The sequence below is a fragment of the Phacochoerus africanus genome, chromosome 9 (assembly GCF_016906955.1).
Source record: "Phacochoerus africanus isolate WHEZ1 chromosome 9, ROS_Pafr_v1, whole genome shotgun sequence".
Lineage (NCBI taxonomy): Eukaryota > Metazoa > Chordata > Mammalia > Artiodactyla > Suidae > Phacochoerus > Phacochoerus africanus.
In genome coordinates, this window is record NC_062552.1 from 41868037 (window position 1) to 41882929 (window position 14893).

Consider the following 14893-nt stretch of genomic DNA (forward strand, 5'->3'; position numbering starts at 1 on the left):
CTTGGAAAGATATTCTTGATATATAAGAGAGAAAAAACATTAAGAAACAGTATGCAGAGTGTTAACTGACCATCACTCCCTTTAAAAAGCAAAAACAAAAACAGGGAGTTCCCCTGGTGGCTCAGTGGTAATGAACCTGACTAATATCCATGAGGATTCAGGTTCAATCCCTGGCCCTGCTCAGTGGGTTAAGTATCTGATGTTGCTGTGAGCTGTGGTGTAGGTCGAAGATTTGGCTCAGATCTGGCGTGCTGTGGCTGTGTTGTAGGCCTGTAGCTGTGCCTCTGATTTGACCCCTAGCCTGGGAACTTCCATATGCCTCGAGTGTGGCCCTAAAAAGACAAAAACAAACAAACAAACAAAAAAACAAAACCCAAATCAAAATATATTAGAAAAACTTGCTGATCAAGAAGAGCTAAATTCGGAGTTCCCATGGTGGCTCAGCTGTAATGAACCTGACTAGTATCCATGAGGATGTGGGTTCAACCCCTGGTCTTGCTCAGTGGGTTGGGGATCCAGTGTTACCACGAGCTGTGGTATAGGTCGAAGATGCAGCTCGGATCCTGTGTTGCTGTGGCTGAAGTGTAGGCTGGCAGCTGTTACTCGATTGGACCCCTAGCCTGGGAACTTCCATATGCCAAGGTGTGGCCTTAAAAAGAGAAAGAAAAAAAAAAGAACCAAGTTGATTAGATTTATTTCAATAAAGAAGAACATAAAGTCTTGGGAGTGCAGCAGAGAGGGGACGTTGGGGAGGATATTTAGAAGGTTTTAGAGTCAGAGCTGAGTGATTGATTATAAGGTGGGTCTTCCCAGGTGAGGAACTAGAGAGGACTGAACTGTTTATGACATAACAGCTTTGGATCATTGGGCACAGCAATGTACCAGGTCTTGAACAGACATTGTTGACAAACTGTTGATCTTGATAAGCAAGGGAGGATTTTCTGGAGCAAATAGCCAGTTGCTTTTCACCTAGTTCCAATATGGTCAGGCACAGAAGCAGGAAAATATGTTTTGCCCATAACGGTATCTTAGAGACAGGAAAGTACACTGGTTCCAGTTGTCAAAAACTGTGCTCTCTTTTCCTTAAAAAGCATTCATACATGGAGTTCCCGTCGTGGCGCAGTGGTTAACGAATCCGACTAGGAACCATGAGGTTGCGGGTTCGGTCCCTGCCCTTGCTCAGTGGGTTAACGATCCGGCGTTGCCGTGAGCTGTGGTGTAGGTTGCAGACATGGCTCGGATCCTGCGTTGCTGTGGCTCTGGCGTAGGCTGGTGGCTGCAGCTCCGATTCAACCCCTAGCCTGGGAACCTCCATATGCCTCGGGAGCGGCCCAAGAAATAGCAACAACAACAACAACAACAAAAGACAAAAGACAAAAAAAAAAAGCATTCATACTTATATTTCAGCCTCACTAGAAAAAGTCTAGGAAGATAATCATGTACAAATTACAGGTGGTTATCTGGGTGGAGGTGTTCCTTTAGTTTCTTCTTTTTTTGCTTATCTGAATTTTCTAAACTTTCCCTAATGAACTTATATTCGGGGGTGGGGGGAAATTCAGGGGGGGAAAAAAAAGCTGCATTTGTTTAACTCATATTGAGCCAGGTAATTCCCGCATTATAGGATCCAGAATTGCCCTCACTTCAAAGCTTCTAATCCATTTCTAAATACTTCATCCAATCGAGGCAGAATTTTGTGGCCAACTTGGGAAACTGGCTAAATCATTACCTAATCACAACCATGTGATTCAATATGCATTAGACAGCTTTTCATCTTTTCCAACAGACAGATAAGTGCCCTACAGACTGTGTTAGAAGGGTCCATTCTTCAGAAGTATATTGAAAGCATATTTAATGAACACAGACAAGCATTCCTCTCCTGGACATTCTGTTACCACTTCATTTTCAGAATTATGATGCAGTGGGTGTCAGGGGCTCCAGGGAAGTGGAGAGTAAGATCCAAGGTGAACCCAGAAGTCTAGAATACAGTCCCACGACCTCTGCAGTCAAGCACTCATAAATAGTTTTGAGCATCTAATATTTCCTAAGGTCTGGACAAAGGGAGTCATGGCATGAAACCTAAACTCCGTGCCTCAAAGGAGCTTAGGATGTTTTGTTTTGCTTTGTTTTGTTTCGATTTGGTTTTGCTGGTGCCCACAGCATGAGGAAGTTCCCAGGCCAGGGTTCGAACCCAAGCCACAGCAACAACTCGAACCACTGCAGCGACAATGCCGGATGGATCCTTAACTCACTGAGCCATCAGGGAACTTTGAAGGGAGCTTAGTGTTTAACTGGGGAAAAGATGATGGAGAGTGACACAGGGAACAATTCCAAGTAGATGCAAAATGGTATACGACCAAGCCACAGGACGAGATTCTGCACTGGTCTCTATTATAATCTATGTATTATGCATCTTGTGTGGTCTAGACTCCAAGTCCTACAGAAATTCACTGGTTTGAAGATTTGGGACAATGAGATAGTCTAGTTACAGATGCATTAAACTCAGACTTTTAAAAATTTCCATGCTTTATATTGAAAATCTTCCCCAAACCTGAGTCTGGTTTACTTTCTGCATAAAAAAACTACAGCTTGGAATTCCCGACGTGGCGCAGTGGAAACAAATCTGACTAGGAACCACGAGGGTGCAGGTTCGATCCCTGGCCTTGATCAGTGGGTTAAGGATCTGGAATCTGGTATTGCTGTGAGCTGCGGTGTAGGTCACAGATGCGGCTCGGATCCTGCATTGCTGTGGCTGTGGTGTAGGCTGGCAACTGTAGCTCCATTGGACTCCTAGCCTGGGAACCTCCATATGCCGTGGGTGTGGCCCTGAAAAAGCAAAAAGCAAAAAAAAAAAAAAGAAAAACAACCAAAACTGCAGCTCAGTGAAACCTAATTTCAGGGCCCACAGTCATTTTTACTACATCTAGATGTAGATTTCATTCAATGAAGCTGAGAAAGCTAGGAGACTGATGTGGATGTGAATTCCAAGATAGCCTAAAATTTACTTTAAAAGAAACCCCACACAAATTTCTAGTATTGATGTATTTTCTGGGGATCATCTTATTTCCATTAAAGACAAAGAAATCTTTGGATAGATTGAGGGTCACAATTGGTTGAAATGTCATTCTACTTGAAATAACCCTTTATTACCCATAAATACTCCTCATCAGAGATTTCGTCATCTCATCGGTAAGAGCCCTTAGTAACTTCTTGGAGAAAACTGAGGCCCAGCAAGGGGGTCTTGCTCAAGTTCACATAGTGACTTAGCGATGGACCTACTCTTAGAGTTCGGATCTCTTTGTTTTTAATCCTGAGCTTCCAACCTCTCCAGTCTGATGCTCCCTGCCTTTCCCCATAAGGAAAAGTTGCTGGGGACTCTGGGGATCTTAGCTACTAGACCTAAAAATAAAAGAGACACAGCTCACAACAGCTTGAAAACCAAGTCCACCTTTTGGAAGCTTCTCTGGAACAGGGCTCAGTTCTCCTCAATGCCAAGCGCAGTGATTGCCACCTGCATGTCCCTGGATTTCATCACAGCACTGGTAAGGAAAGAAGGGACGGAGAGACGAAGAGCCATGTTCCAAGCCCTTGGTTCAAGCCCTTTCCAACAATGGAAACACAGAACACCTCCCGGGCAAGGAGGCTGATGATCTAATCTTCTTTTTTTTTTTCTTTTTAGGGCGGCACCTGCAGCATACGGAGGTTCCCAAGCTAGGGGTCCGATCAGAGCTACAGCTGCCGGCCTACACCACAGCCACAGCAACACGGGAGCTGAGCCTTGTCTTTGACCTACACCACAGCTCTCGGCAATACTGGATCCTTAACCCACTGAGCAAGGCCAGGGATCGAACCTACAACCTCATGGTTCATAGTTGGATTCGTTTACCACTGCGCCATGATGGGAACTCCCTAATTGTCTACTAACAACAACAACAAACTTGGCTAATATACATCTTAGGATGCTTTTGGCCACTTATAATAATAAACTAGTAATGGAATGCCTTCAAATTGTCTAGGAAGTCTTAGAGGACAGGAAATGCAGAATTAGAAACAGTTTCAGGGAGTTCCTGTAGTGGCACAGTGGAAACAAATCTGACTAGGAACCATGAGGTTGCGGGTTTGAACCCTGGCCTCTCTCAGTGGGTTGGAGATCCCACGTTGCCGTGAGCTGTGGTGTGGGTTGCAGACGCGGCTTGGATCTGGCATTGCTGTGGCTGTGGTGTAGGCTGGCAGCTGTAGCTCTGATTGGACCCCTACTCGGGGAAACTCCATATGCCACGAGTGTGGCCCTAAAAAAACCCCAAAAATCAAAAGACCAAACAAAAAGAAACAGTTTCAGTATTTGATGATTCAGTGGCTTTGGATCCCCTCAAGGACCCAGGCTGTCTCCACTCTTGCTGCATTTCATGGTGCATCATTGCCTTTGCCTGGGCCTGCCCCTCATGGTCACCAGAGGGCTGCAGCACTTCCAGGCCTCACACCCACCTCCCCAGGCAGCACCAAAGGCAGTAACCTAAGGAGGCAGTTGATTAAGAACAAAGAAATCTTTCTTCAAAGTTTCTGAATAAACCTCCCCTCACAGTCCTGGGTGGAACTTGGTCGAGAGCCCCCTCTGAAACCAACCACAGCCAGGAGGACAGGCTCAGACCGCTCATGATTCACCCCTGAACCCGGGGTTGGAAACATTCTTACCTGAGTCACAAGTGTGTGGGGAGCAGGGAGGAATGGGGACATGGGCTCCTGACCCCATCAGAGCTCAGCCAGGGGAAGATGGGGGTGATGAGGATGGAGAGAGGCCCACCAAGAGCATCTGCTCTGAGCTCTGGGCTGCCTCTCCCACCGGGAGTCAGGGTATTGGTCTCTTTCAAGGAGGTGAGGAGCTGTCCGCTCAGAGGGTGGAGGACACCTAGGACTGCCAAGAGCTTTGTACCTTTCAGCACTACGAAGGCTCACAGGGGTCCCTCTCAGGTCCTAGGTTGACTCCAGGTAGATCTTACTGAGGATTCTGGGGATCTTAATCAAGAGTCAGTGACGTGGTCCTAAGGGTGGGAATTTCAGGCCAGGGATGCTGACAGGGCAAGGCCACTGAGGGCCAAGGGAGGGATCTGGATGCAAGTAGAACAGTATGGTCAGTCATTCCTTAAGTCACATCTGGACTGTCACTGCTGGCCCACCCCCAGGTACGGCACAGACAGGAAACGGAGATGAGATTCACGAAGGAACAGCAGTGTATTTTTTCCACCTGGTCCATGTACTATGATAGAATTTGTAGCCTTGCTAAAATAAAAGTGAGTTTCTGGAGGGCTGGGTCGCAAGTTTTTGCTTTTCCTTCCGTTCTTCTTCTTCCTTTTGTTTTTTTTGTTTTTTTTTTTTTGCTTCATCTGCCACATATGGAAGTTCTTGAACCTGCGCTGCCACAGGGACAACACTGGTGTGTCACAGAGAGAACTCTTCCTTTTTTTTTTTTAAATTGAAGTATAGTTGATTGACAATGCTGTCTTAGTTTCAGGTGTACAGCAAAGTGATTGAGTTATACACACACATATTCTTTTGAAATTCTTTTTCCTTATAGGTTATTACAAAATATTGAGTAGAGTTCCCTGTGCTGCAATAGGTCCTTATTGGTGACCCATTTTTTTTTTTTTCTTTTTGGCTGGACCCAAGGCTTGCACAAGTTCCTGGGCCAAGATTCAGACCTGAGCCACAGCAGTGACAATGCCAGATCCTTAACTCTGCAGCACCAGGAAACTCCAAGTAATCTATTTTATATACAGTGATGTGTATATATTTATTCCTTCCTCCTAATTTATCCCTTCCCCACCCTCTTTAGTAACTGTAAGTTTGTTTTCTATGTTTGTGGGTATATTTCTGCTTTGTAAATAAGTTCATTCATATATTTTTTCAGATCCCATCTATAAGTGATATCATATGATATTTGTCTTTCTGTGTCTGACTTCATATGACAATCTCTAGGTCCATCCATGTTGCTGCAAATGGCATTATTTCATTCGTTTTTATCACTAATTTTTATTTTCTTTTCATTTTTAAGAAGAATGAACATATTTTCTTTTGTAATGGAAAATAAAATGTTTGTAAAAAAAAAAAAGAGGTATTTCATACTTGTCATTTAAAACAGCATAGGAGGAATTCCCTTGTGGTGTATCAGGTCAAAGATGCTGTGTTTTACTGCAGCGACTCTGGTAGCTGCTGTGGCACAGGTTCAATCCCTGGCCCAGGAACTTCCGCAGGCTGGGGGCACAGCCAGAGAGAAAGAAAAAAAGGGAGAAAGGATGGAAGGAAGGAAGAGAGAGAGAGAAAGAAAGGAAGAAAGAAAGACCGTGTGGGTCCTTAGTAGCAAAGCTGCAGATGTCCATGGAATACCCATTGTGGCTCAGCGGTAATGAACCTGACTAGTATCCACGAGGATGTGGGTTTGATCCCTGGCCTCATTCAGTGGGTTAAGGATTAGGCGTTGTTGTGGCTGTGGTGTAGGCTGGGAGCTGCAGCTCCAATTGGACCCCTAGACTGGGAACTTCCATATGCTGCAGGTGCAGCCCTAAAAAGAAAAAAGAAAAAAAAAAGCATAGGTAATTCCCACCTCCAACAAGAAATCTGAAATCTGATGATCATTTTTGTAATATTCGAAAATAACCAACTTTATTTGAATCAGTCAATACCAATCAAGACTGGGAAACAAATTTATAAGTGGTTCAGATTCAAGAGGAAAACACTCAGCAAGATCTTCATTAAAAAGCATTTTGCATTATTAAAGCTTGAAAGCAAGTCCTATTATTTTATCACCACAGTTCAAGGTCTTAAGAAAATCAAGATGCCATCATTTGGAGGATTTTTGTAAAATGACATGTTTGACCCTTTATGAAAGCTAGACTTCTTTTGCTAAATTAGTTAGCACTCCAGCTTGTAAAAATGGGCAGTCAGGTGGTCAGGAAAGCAAGACAAATTCAACATCAGCTGGATATTTTATATTTGAAATATATGCACAGTCAATAGGGCAGAATCTCTATTTATACTTAAGATATCATAGACTGTAGGTCCTTAAAACTATATTATGCCAAAAAAAAAAAAAGATTGCTTTGAAAGAAACACAGTTGAGCCCAAACCCTAGAATGAGCCAATTTTTAAATTTTATTTTTGGTTGGGGCAGGGAGCACTGGATCCATTTCCTGAAGTAACAATAAGTAAGATCACGCATACCTTGGATCACACCTAATTACGAAATGAAAGTGTTCTGAAAGGAAGCTGGGAGGAGAAGGCTGACAAAGGGAGTGGAAGATGAACTCCTAGGGGGTCTGAGTTAAATGAGAAGAGCAGTGGGCAGAAGACAGTGGGCCTTGTGTGCAAGAAGGACCTCAAGGTCAAGGATAGGATGACTTCTCTCCCAGCATCAGAACCAGGATCCTTCACACACACACACACTCTCTCTCTAATACTTCAGAGGTTCTTGAATATTTTATTGAGTTTTTAAACATATTAATAAGGGAATCATTGAACTTAGATTTACCCATGAATTGATGCTTCATTTTTCCAAGGAGGGAGACATCAGCATCTTGATTCACTCTGCCTTTGAACAGGTTCCTGGCCAGTGGAAACGGGGGGAGCCGCAGACATACCTTCTGGGTACCACGTGCTCCTGGACCAATTTAATTTCAGACACCTACTCTCACTGTTTTCTCCTGATAGAAAGTGCTGATTTCCAGGACTCTTAGATCTTCAAGGTCCCTTCCAGGGGTGACTCATTTGGCGACAGTTCTAAGAGGCTTGGTCTTGTCTTTCTGGAGAATGGCCAGTGGGCACAGGTATTGTCAAGAGCTTCTGTGGTTTTATTTGACAGATGCTGGAAAATACAGCCTGGGGAGCTCTCACTCTTGGTGTGGCCTTTTTCTAATGCAAAGATCAAACTTCTCAATGGCTCCACCAGCAGGAGAAGTGAAACCTGAAGACAGTGCCATTTCCTGGGAAGCCGAAACTGGCTCAAGATCCTGTGGTCAAATAACCAAATGGAGTGTGTGTTTCACTTTTCAACCCAAGAACTGAGTGCCAGGTAGCTCCGCCCCCTTGTTTAAAACAAGATGGCCAAACTCGTGCCTGTGATTCTGAATCGTCAGGTCATCAAGGCACATGGTAAAAGGAACAGTGCTCTGGGCCAATCAAGCTTTTACTGAGCCAGCTCATCTTGTGTAGTTATTAAAATCTTATCCAATAGCCTCTCTCCTGAGAGGTAGGCAGGACTGAGTAGATGGGTAAATTCAACACAGTCTTTCTGAGTATGATTCTTGTTTCTGCCTCTGCCTCCCACCGAAAAACCACAGTGATGTGAACGTCAAAGGAGAGAAATAAATCCAGAACAAAATAGGATCTCAACCCAAATAAATCCCTTCAGTGCCTTCAAAAGGCTTTTGGAGGCAATGATATGCATTCCAGACCAGTAGCAAGGATCACCTCCTGCCTTAACGCTCTGGAGTTCTGGGTCCATCTGTGGACCTTCAATACTCCTAGAGTTGCTTCTGGGGATATCTGAGGACCTCTCCACATGGTTGCCAGGAGATTTTCTGCTGTCTACATGACAAGGTTATGGCCAAAACTCAGGGAAGCTGAAGGAACTGGAGAAAAATTTCTTTTGAAAAAAATAATCAGAAGGCAACATTATTATTTTAATATACTTTGATATATCTGGTCGTAGATATTAAAGGTTTTTTTTTTTTTTTTTGGCTGCACCTGCAGCATGCAGAAGTTTCCGGGCCAGGAATCCAACCTGTGCCATGGGAGTGGCCTGAGCCACTGCAGTGATAATGCCAGATCCTTAACCACTAGGTCACTGGGGAACTCCTTAAAGCTTGAAGTCAACAGTCAGCTGCATCTTATGATAACCTACTGTTGAAATAGAAAGATGTTCCTGGATTAAGTACCAGGAAGTGCTTTCCATCTACAGCTCCTCTTCCTTTTTAAAATGGTTGTAATTGATCATATAACTGCCCCACCCCACCCCAATGTCTTATTATTGTTACTTATGTAAAAAGAAGTCAACTACAGAAAGAACATCCAGGACCAATAATATTGATTTGGTTTGGCTTGTTTGCTTTTTAAGGCTGTGTTTAAAGACTTGCCAATTGCTGAATTCTGAATATCAAATCAGCATGTTAGTGTCCAAAAACTCCTCTGGGGAGCTATTCCACCCGGGGGAGCTACTCTACCTAGAAGAGCTACTCTACCTGGGGGAGCTACTCCACCTGGGGGAGCTACTCCACCTGGGCATCCTCTTTTCTCTGTCGCTGGCTGTGCTTCTCAGGTATACTTCAAGAACAGCACCTCTGTGGATCTCAGGAAAGTAAACTGCCTCTTAGATCGTCATGCCTGTGCTAAGTTCAGGGAAGGATTTCTGAGCACAACAGGATTTCACACTCATTTCAAAAGGGCTTCGGGGTCACTCAATCTTTCATCTCCCAGGAAGGCCAGTCTGGGACTCTTCCCTACAGTCAAAAGGGCTGTTTCCTCACCAGTTCTCCCTTTCAGCCATCTCTGGGGACCAAGCTTCCAAGGAAGTCCATGGAAAGGTACCCTTACAGGTGGAAATGCATCCACTTCCTTCTTCCTCTTCCAAGGTCTCAGGCCTATCAAATGTCCTCCTCAGAAAGGTCCTGGTCCTCCCTGGGCTAAAGGATACCGCCTGCTTGCTCCCCTCTGCTCTGCTCCGTGTGAGCTCCCTGGAGGCAGGGGATGGCTCGGATAGAAGCTGGCGATGCATCTAGGTGAAGGCTCGGTGCTGTCCTGGCCGCGCTGAGCAGTGAGCTAAGTCCTGGGGCTTTGGGGCACTTGGGCGCCTCCCCCTCCCCCCACTGACGGGAAACACAGAAGGAAGGACTCTTGAAGGTCAGGGTCTTCCAGACTGTTCCCTGGGAGAGGGAGCAGATGACCAGCTCATTCTTCTTAGGTGCCTCAGCACAGGCCCCCGCGCTCAAGCAGGGTAAGCTTTTAAGGAGGTGACACTCAAGGAGAATGACTACAGAGTGAAATAGTAGCTTAAAAAAAAAAAAAAAAGTTTCCTCCTTTTCATCTGGCAGTTGAGTCGGATGGTAGGGAAATTAACCCAGAGGTGCACATATTTTTTTCTTCGAGTTCAAACCATATGGTTTCCCAGTCAGAAAGGCCCCTGGACTTTCTTCCTAAGGTTCCATGATCATGCAGCCTCCTAAATAGATCTCTGTGGCTGAATCAGAGAGCACCCAGCTAGCAGACCCATATCCAGCAAACACAGGAAGGGACTGGAAAGCCATTTTTGGCCAAATCTCAGGTTTCTGCTATAAGGTTGGTTGTGATATGACATTACCAGGTAAAGACGGATCATGAGAGAGAAGACCCATCTGAAAGATTCCTAGGGAACACTGAGCCTCATAAAGAACTTTTTTATCCTCATCACCCCCTGGGCCCATCTCCTTTTTCACAGACAAATGCAGTCACAGCCAGGCTTATAATCTCTGATGAAACCACTCCCGTAAGCAAGCAAACCCCATGGCTGGTAGACCCCCCCCCTCCAGGGCCTTTTGGCATCAACACTGCTCGCCCCTCCGCTTCCCCTCTCCATTCACCCCACTTTGGAATTACATGCTAATTTCCCCGCAAGGCCTGGAAGATAAAAATGCAGGTCACATCAGCATCCGCCAGGTACATCACAGCACGCCCAGCACTGCTGCAAACCAAGACTGTGTCTAAAGTGGTTTTCCACTCTGGCCTCCGGGGTCCAAAGGGACCGCAGGTGCCAGAAACCTGGAAACGAGGGCAGGTGTGTCTGCGGGATGCTTCAATCCACCGCCTGCTGCATCCTTTCTCCTCACCCTCCATCTCCCCTCACACAGCCCTGCGCTGCTTTCTAATAAGGATGGCATTTGGCCTTGGCCTTGGTGTTACTACTGACAAGGAGGAGGGTGGACGAGGACACAGGGTTGCACGTTTTCAATGCATCGGAGGAGAGATTTTGATATTGGCAAAGGGGCCAGGGACAGTCCCACCCTGACCCCAACTACACTGGAGCCTGACCCAGGTCCGAAGTTTGAGAGCTTGAAGGCTTCTCTCTTTTCTGCTGGTGGGTTCCTGCCTGGTCAGACGGGGGCAGCGCTGACCTTCGCCAAAGACCGCAGGCTGGGGTTCCCATGATGCCAGTGAGGTGTGGCCTGATTAAAACACAAAAGAAGGTTTCCGAGGCTACGTGGAAGGGGAGTCTATGAAGCCAGAGTCCTTGCGCAGCGGCGATGGGGCGGGCGGGCGGCGCTCAGGAGCGGCTCAGGCGCTTGGCCACGTCGGCGTAGGCCAGCTCAATCTCGCTGTCGGCCGCGCAGGTGTTGGTGAACTCGTCCCGGGCGTAGGCGTTTTTCAGGTACCGCCACAGACCCGTCATCTCCGCCGGGAAATCGTAGTTGCGGTATTTCTTGGCCACGATCTGCAACAGAGATGGCAGGATGGAGACGATGTTAAAGCAGGAAGCGAATCACGGGGAAGGCGGCAGCGGCTGACCCAGTGTGTGCACAGCAGAGAGGCCCTCTGTGCCTCCCGAGGGCCAGCGGCAAGATGCGTGTCGTGCAAAGTGGCAGTGCTGCCGTTTTATTTTATTTATTTTATGTTGTTACTTATTTTGATATATTATTTTCTATTTTACTTATTTTTAATTTTGTTTTGTCATGCTATATTGTTTTATTTGTTATATTTATATTTTATTTTTATTTTATTATAGTATTTTCTATTTCATTTATTTTAACTTGATTTTATTTATTTTGTGTTATTTACGTTATGTTATTTTATATTTTTAATTTTTATTTTACTTTGTTATTTTATGTTACATTATATTATTTATATTTTATTTATCTTATATTATTTTCTATTTCATTTTTATCTTAATTTTATTTATGTTATGTTGTTTTTATTTATTTGTCTTTTTTGCCATTTCTTGGGCCGCTCCCGTGGCATATGGAGGTTCCCAGGCTAGGGTTCTAATCGGAGCTGTAGCCACTGGCCTACGCTGGAGCCACAGCAATGAGGGATCTGAGCCACATCTGCAACCTACACCACGGCTCACAGCAACACTGGATCCTTAACCCACGGAGCCAGGCCAGGGATCGAACCCACAACCTCATGGTTCCTAGTCGGATTCGTTAACCACTGCGCCACGACAGGAACTCCAATGTTATGTTATATTTTTTAATTTTAATTTTATTTTATATATGTTATATTTTTTAATTGTTAATTTTAATTTTATTTTATATATGTTATATTTTTAATTTTAATTTTAATTTTATTTTGTTATTTGTTGTTATATTATTTATATCTTATTTATATTATTTTCTATTTCATTTATTTTAACTTGATTTCATTTGTGTTATTTATTTTGTTGTTACGTTTTATATTTTTGAATTTAATTTCACTTATTTTATATTATGTTTTATTTATTTTTATTTTATTTATGTTATTTATTTTATGTGATGTTATATTATTTTATTTCTTTACTTTTATTTTATTTGTTAAGCAAATGTAATTTGCCCTTCTGGTGATTCTGCTTCTATAGATTTTTTCCTTAGAAAACACCATGGATGGGCAAGAAGATTTAGCTACACCAATATGATTGCAAGATACTTTGGAATAGCAAAAAATGGTAGACAACAAAAATGTCCAACGGCAGGTATAAGTTGTATGGATGAGCTGATGGATAAACACATCCTCATACATACATATATACAGTAGCACATTGGAGAGCCATTGAAAATGCTGCTGCAGAGGAAACCCCAGTGATTGGGAAAACACTTCAAGACAGATCGTTCAGTTCAAAGTATAGTGTAAGGCATTTGGAGACATATGATGGCTAGAAATACATCCGCCATCTATTACCAGTGGTTCTGCCTGATTGATAGAAATATAGACAATCTTTTTTTTTTCTCTTTTCCTATCCACTTTGTTCTACGTAAGCATCCTTAATTGCAGAAGGGACTACAAAGCAAAAAATGTAAGTTAGCTGTTGGGATGTATGTGTCGGTTCAGGGTATGTGGGAGTGAACCGACAGCTATTTCTCTTCTCTCCTTAGTCTGCCACACTTAGGACTGTGGACTTGGGCACTCTGGGGAAGTGGTGTTTGTGCTGAGACACACAATAGCATAATGGTTAAAGGCATGGGCTCTGGATCCCAGCTGACTGCATCTGCAATCCTGACCCCACTACTTACCAGCCATGTGACCTTGGCTTAATTACTTAACCTCTCTGAGCCCCCATTTCTTTATCCCTAAAATGCAGGTAAGGACCTGTCTTGGAGTAACAAATTAATTTCCTTAAATGATCAGAGAGGTGGCTGGCACATGCTAAGTGCTCGAGAAACATTACTTATTGTCAGAATTCATTGAGACCAGCGTTTTGCCCATTGCATGCCTTCCTTCAAGGTAGGGGCAGGGTAGGCTCTTTAAGAAAGTCTCTCCAGCCAGAGAGGGCTTCAAAGACATGTGCCCTGTGCAGTCACAGAGAGAGAGGCCTCACACTCAGAAGGGCCCTGTTCTTGGTTTAATGCTCTGCCGTCAACATCTGGAAATTCTGAATATTTTTTTAAAACTGGAGCACCTTTATTTCTGCTGTGCCCTGGGCTCTGCACATTGGCTAGTCTTGCCTGTAGCCCTCAGGGACTGGGGTGGGGAAGAGCAAAGAGTAGCCTCCGTCCTAGAGCACTGACTTTTGATGCCTTTCCTTGCTTTTTTTTTTTTTTTTTTTGGTCTCTTTGTCTTTTAGGGCTGCTCCTCAGGCATAAGGAGGTTCCCAGGCTAGGGGTCCAATTGGAACTGTAGCCCCTGGCCTACCCCAGAGCCACGGCAATACGGGATCTGAGCCACATCTTCGACCTACACCACAGCTCACAGCAACACTGGATCCCTAACCCACTGAGCGAGGCCAGGGATCGAACCCGAGTCCTCATGGATGACAGGTTCGGTAACTAGTGAGTCATGATGGGAACACCAATCCTTGCTTTCTTTGAAAGAGGAGTCCAGACCGCTAGCCCAGGGATCCTCCCACCCAGAGAACACCCCCCACGCCTTTCCACTCTGGGGTGTCATCTTCATCTGGGCACCAGAGATGTGCGGGGTTCCCCATAAAGCAGTGCTGAGTGAGGGACAACAATGATGACTGCAGGAAAAGCTCAGTCTTACAGACACAACCACGCTCCCAAAGAGGCTTCATTTCCCCTCTGTTCTCCTACATCAGTCCTGAACTTCCATTACAACCCTAAGTTCTATTCTATTCTGAACTGCAGTTACTATTTTGGTGTCCTCTCTCTTCCCTTGCCTGTGAGCATTATTCGACAGCAACCACAGCATCTTCACTCCCCGCCCCCCAGAATCTCTTGGTAAGAGTAAAGACAATAGCAAACATTTATGTACCCTCTGCTCTGCTCCAGGCACTGCTTTAAACACTTGGCAAGCTACTGAAATCCCTAAATAACTCTGCAAAGAAGAGCGTATTATAGTCCCATTTTCCAGATGAGAAAAATAAGGCAACGAGAGGTTAAAAGAGTAGGGAGGGATTTAATAAGCAGTTCTATTTTCTCTTTGCCATGCTCAGGAAACCTAACATCAGACAGAACGACCCAGAGTTAAAGGTATATAACCATTTACTTTTAAAGCCTGAAGATCCTTAGCAATGAGCAAACTGAAGTCATGAGCGATTTAGTGGCTTACACAATGTTGCACAGGAAAATAATTAACTCAATCAATATTAGCTATTATCTATTCATCACTAATATTTATGACAGTCCCTGCTTTCTAATCCAATTCCTTCCTCTTTGCCACGTGAGCCCTACGTAAATGATAAAGGAATAGCTCTACTCAGAATCCTTCCTGAGCCAGTTATTCTGCT

The 14893-nt window shown here is 44.5% G+C and overlaps 1 protein-coding gene across 1 annotated transcript in view; it reads right to left on the reverse strand.

The window, feature by feature from the left end:
* Positions 1 to 7120: 7120 nt before the first annotated feature.
* Positions 7121 to 14893, reverse strand: part of CLIC5 (chloride intracellular channel 5) — a 120942-nt gene continuing 113169 nt past the window's right edge. The window contains exon 6 of the mRNA XM_047797407.1: positions 7121 to 11449. Within this exon, the coding sequence (XP_047653363.1) occupies positions 11282 to 11449 (168 nt within the window). The 3' untranslated portion in view covers positions 7121 to 11281. The remainder of the gene's footprint in view (positions 11450 to 14893) is intronic.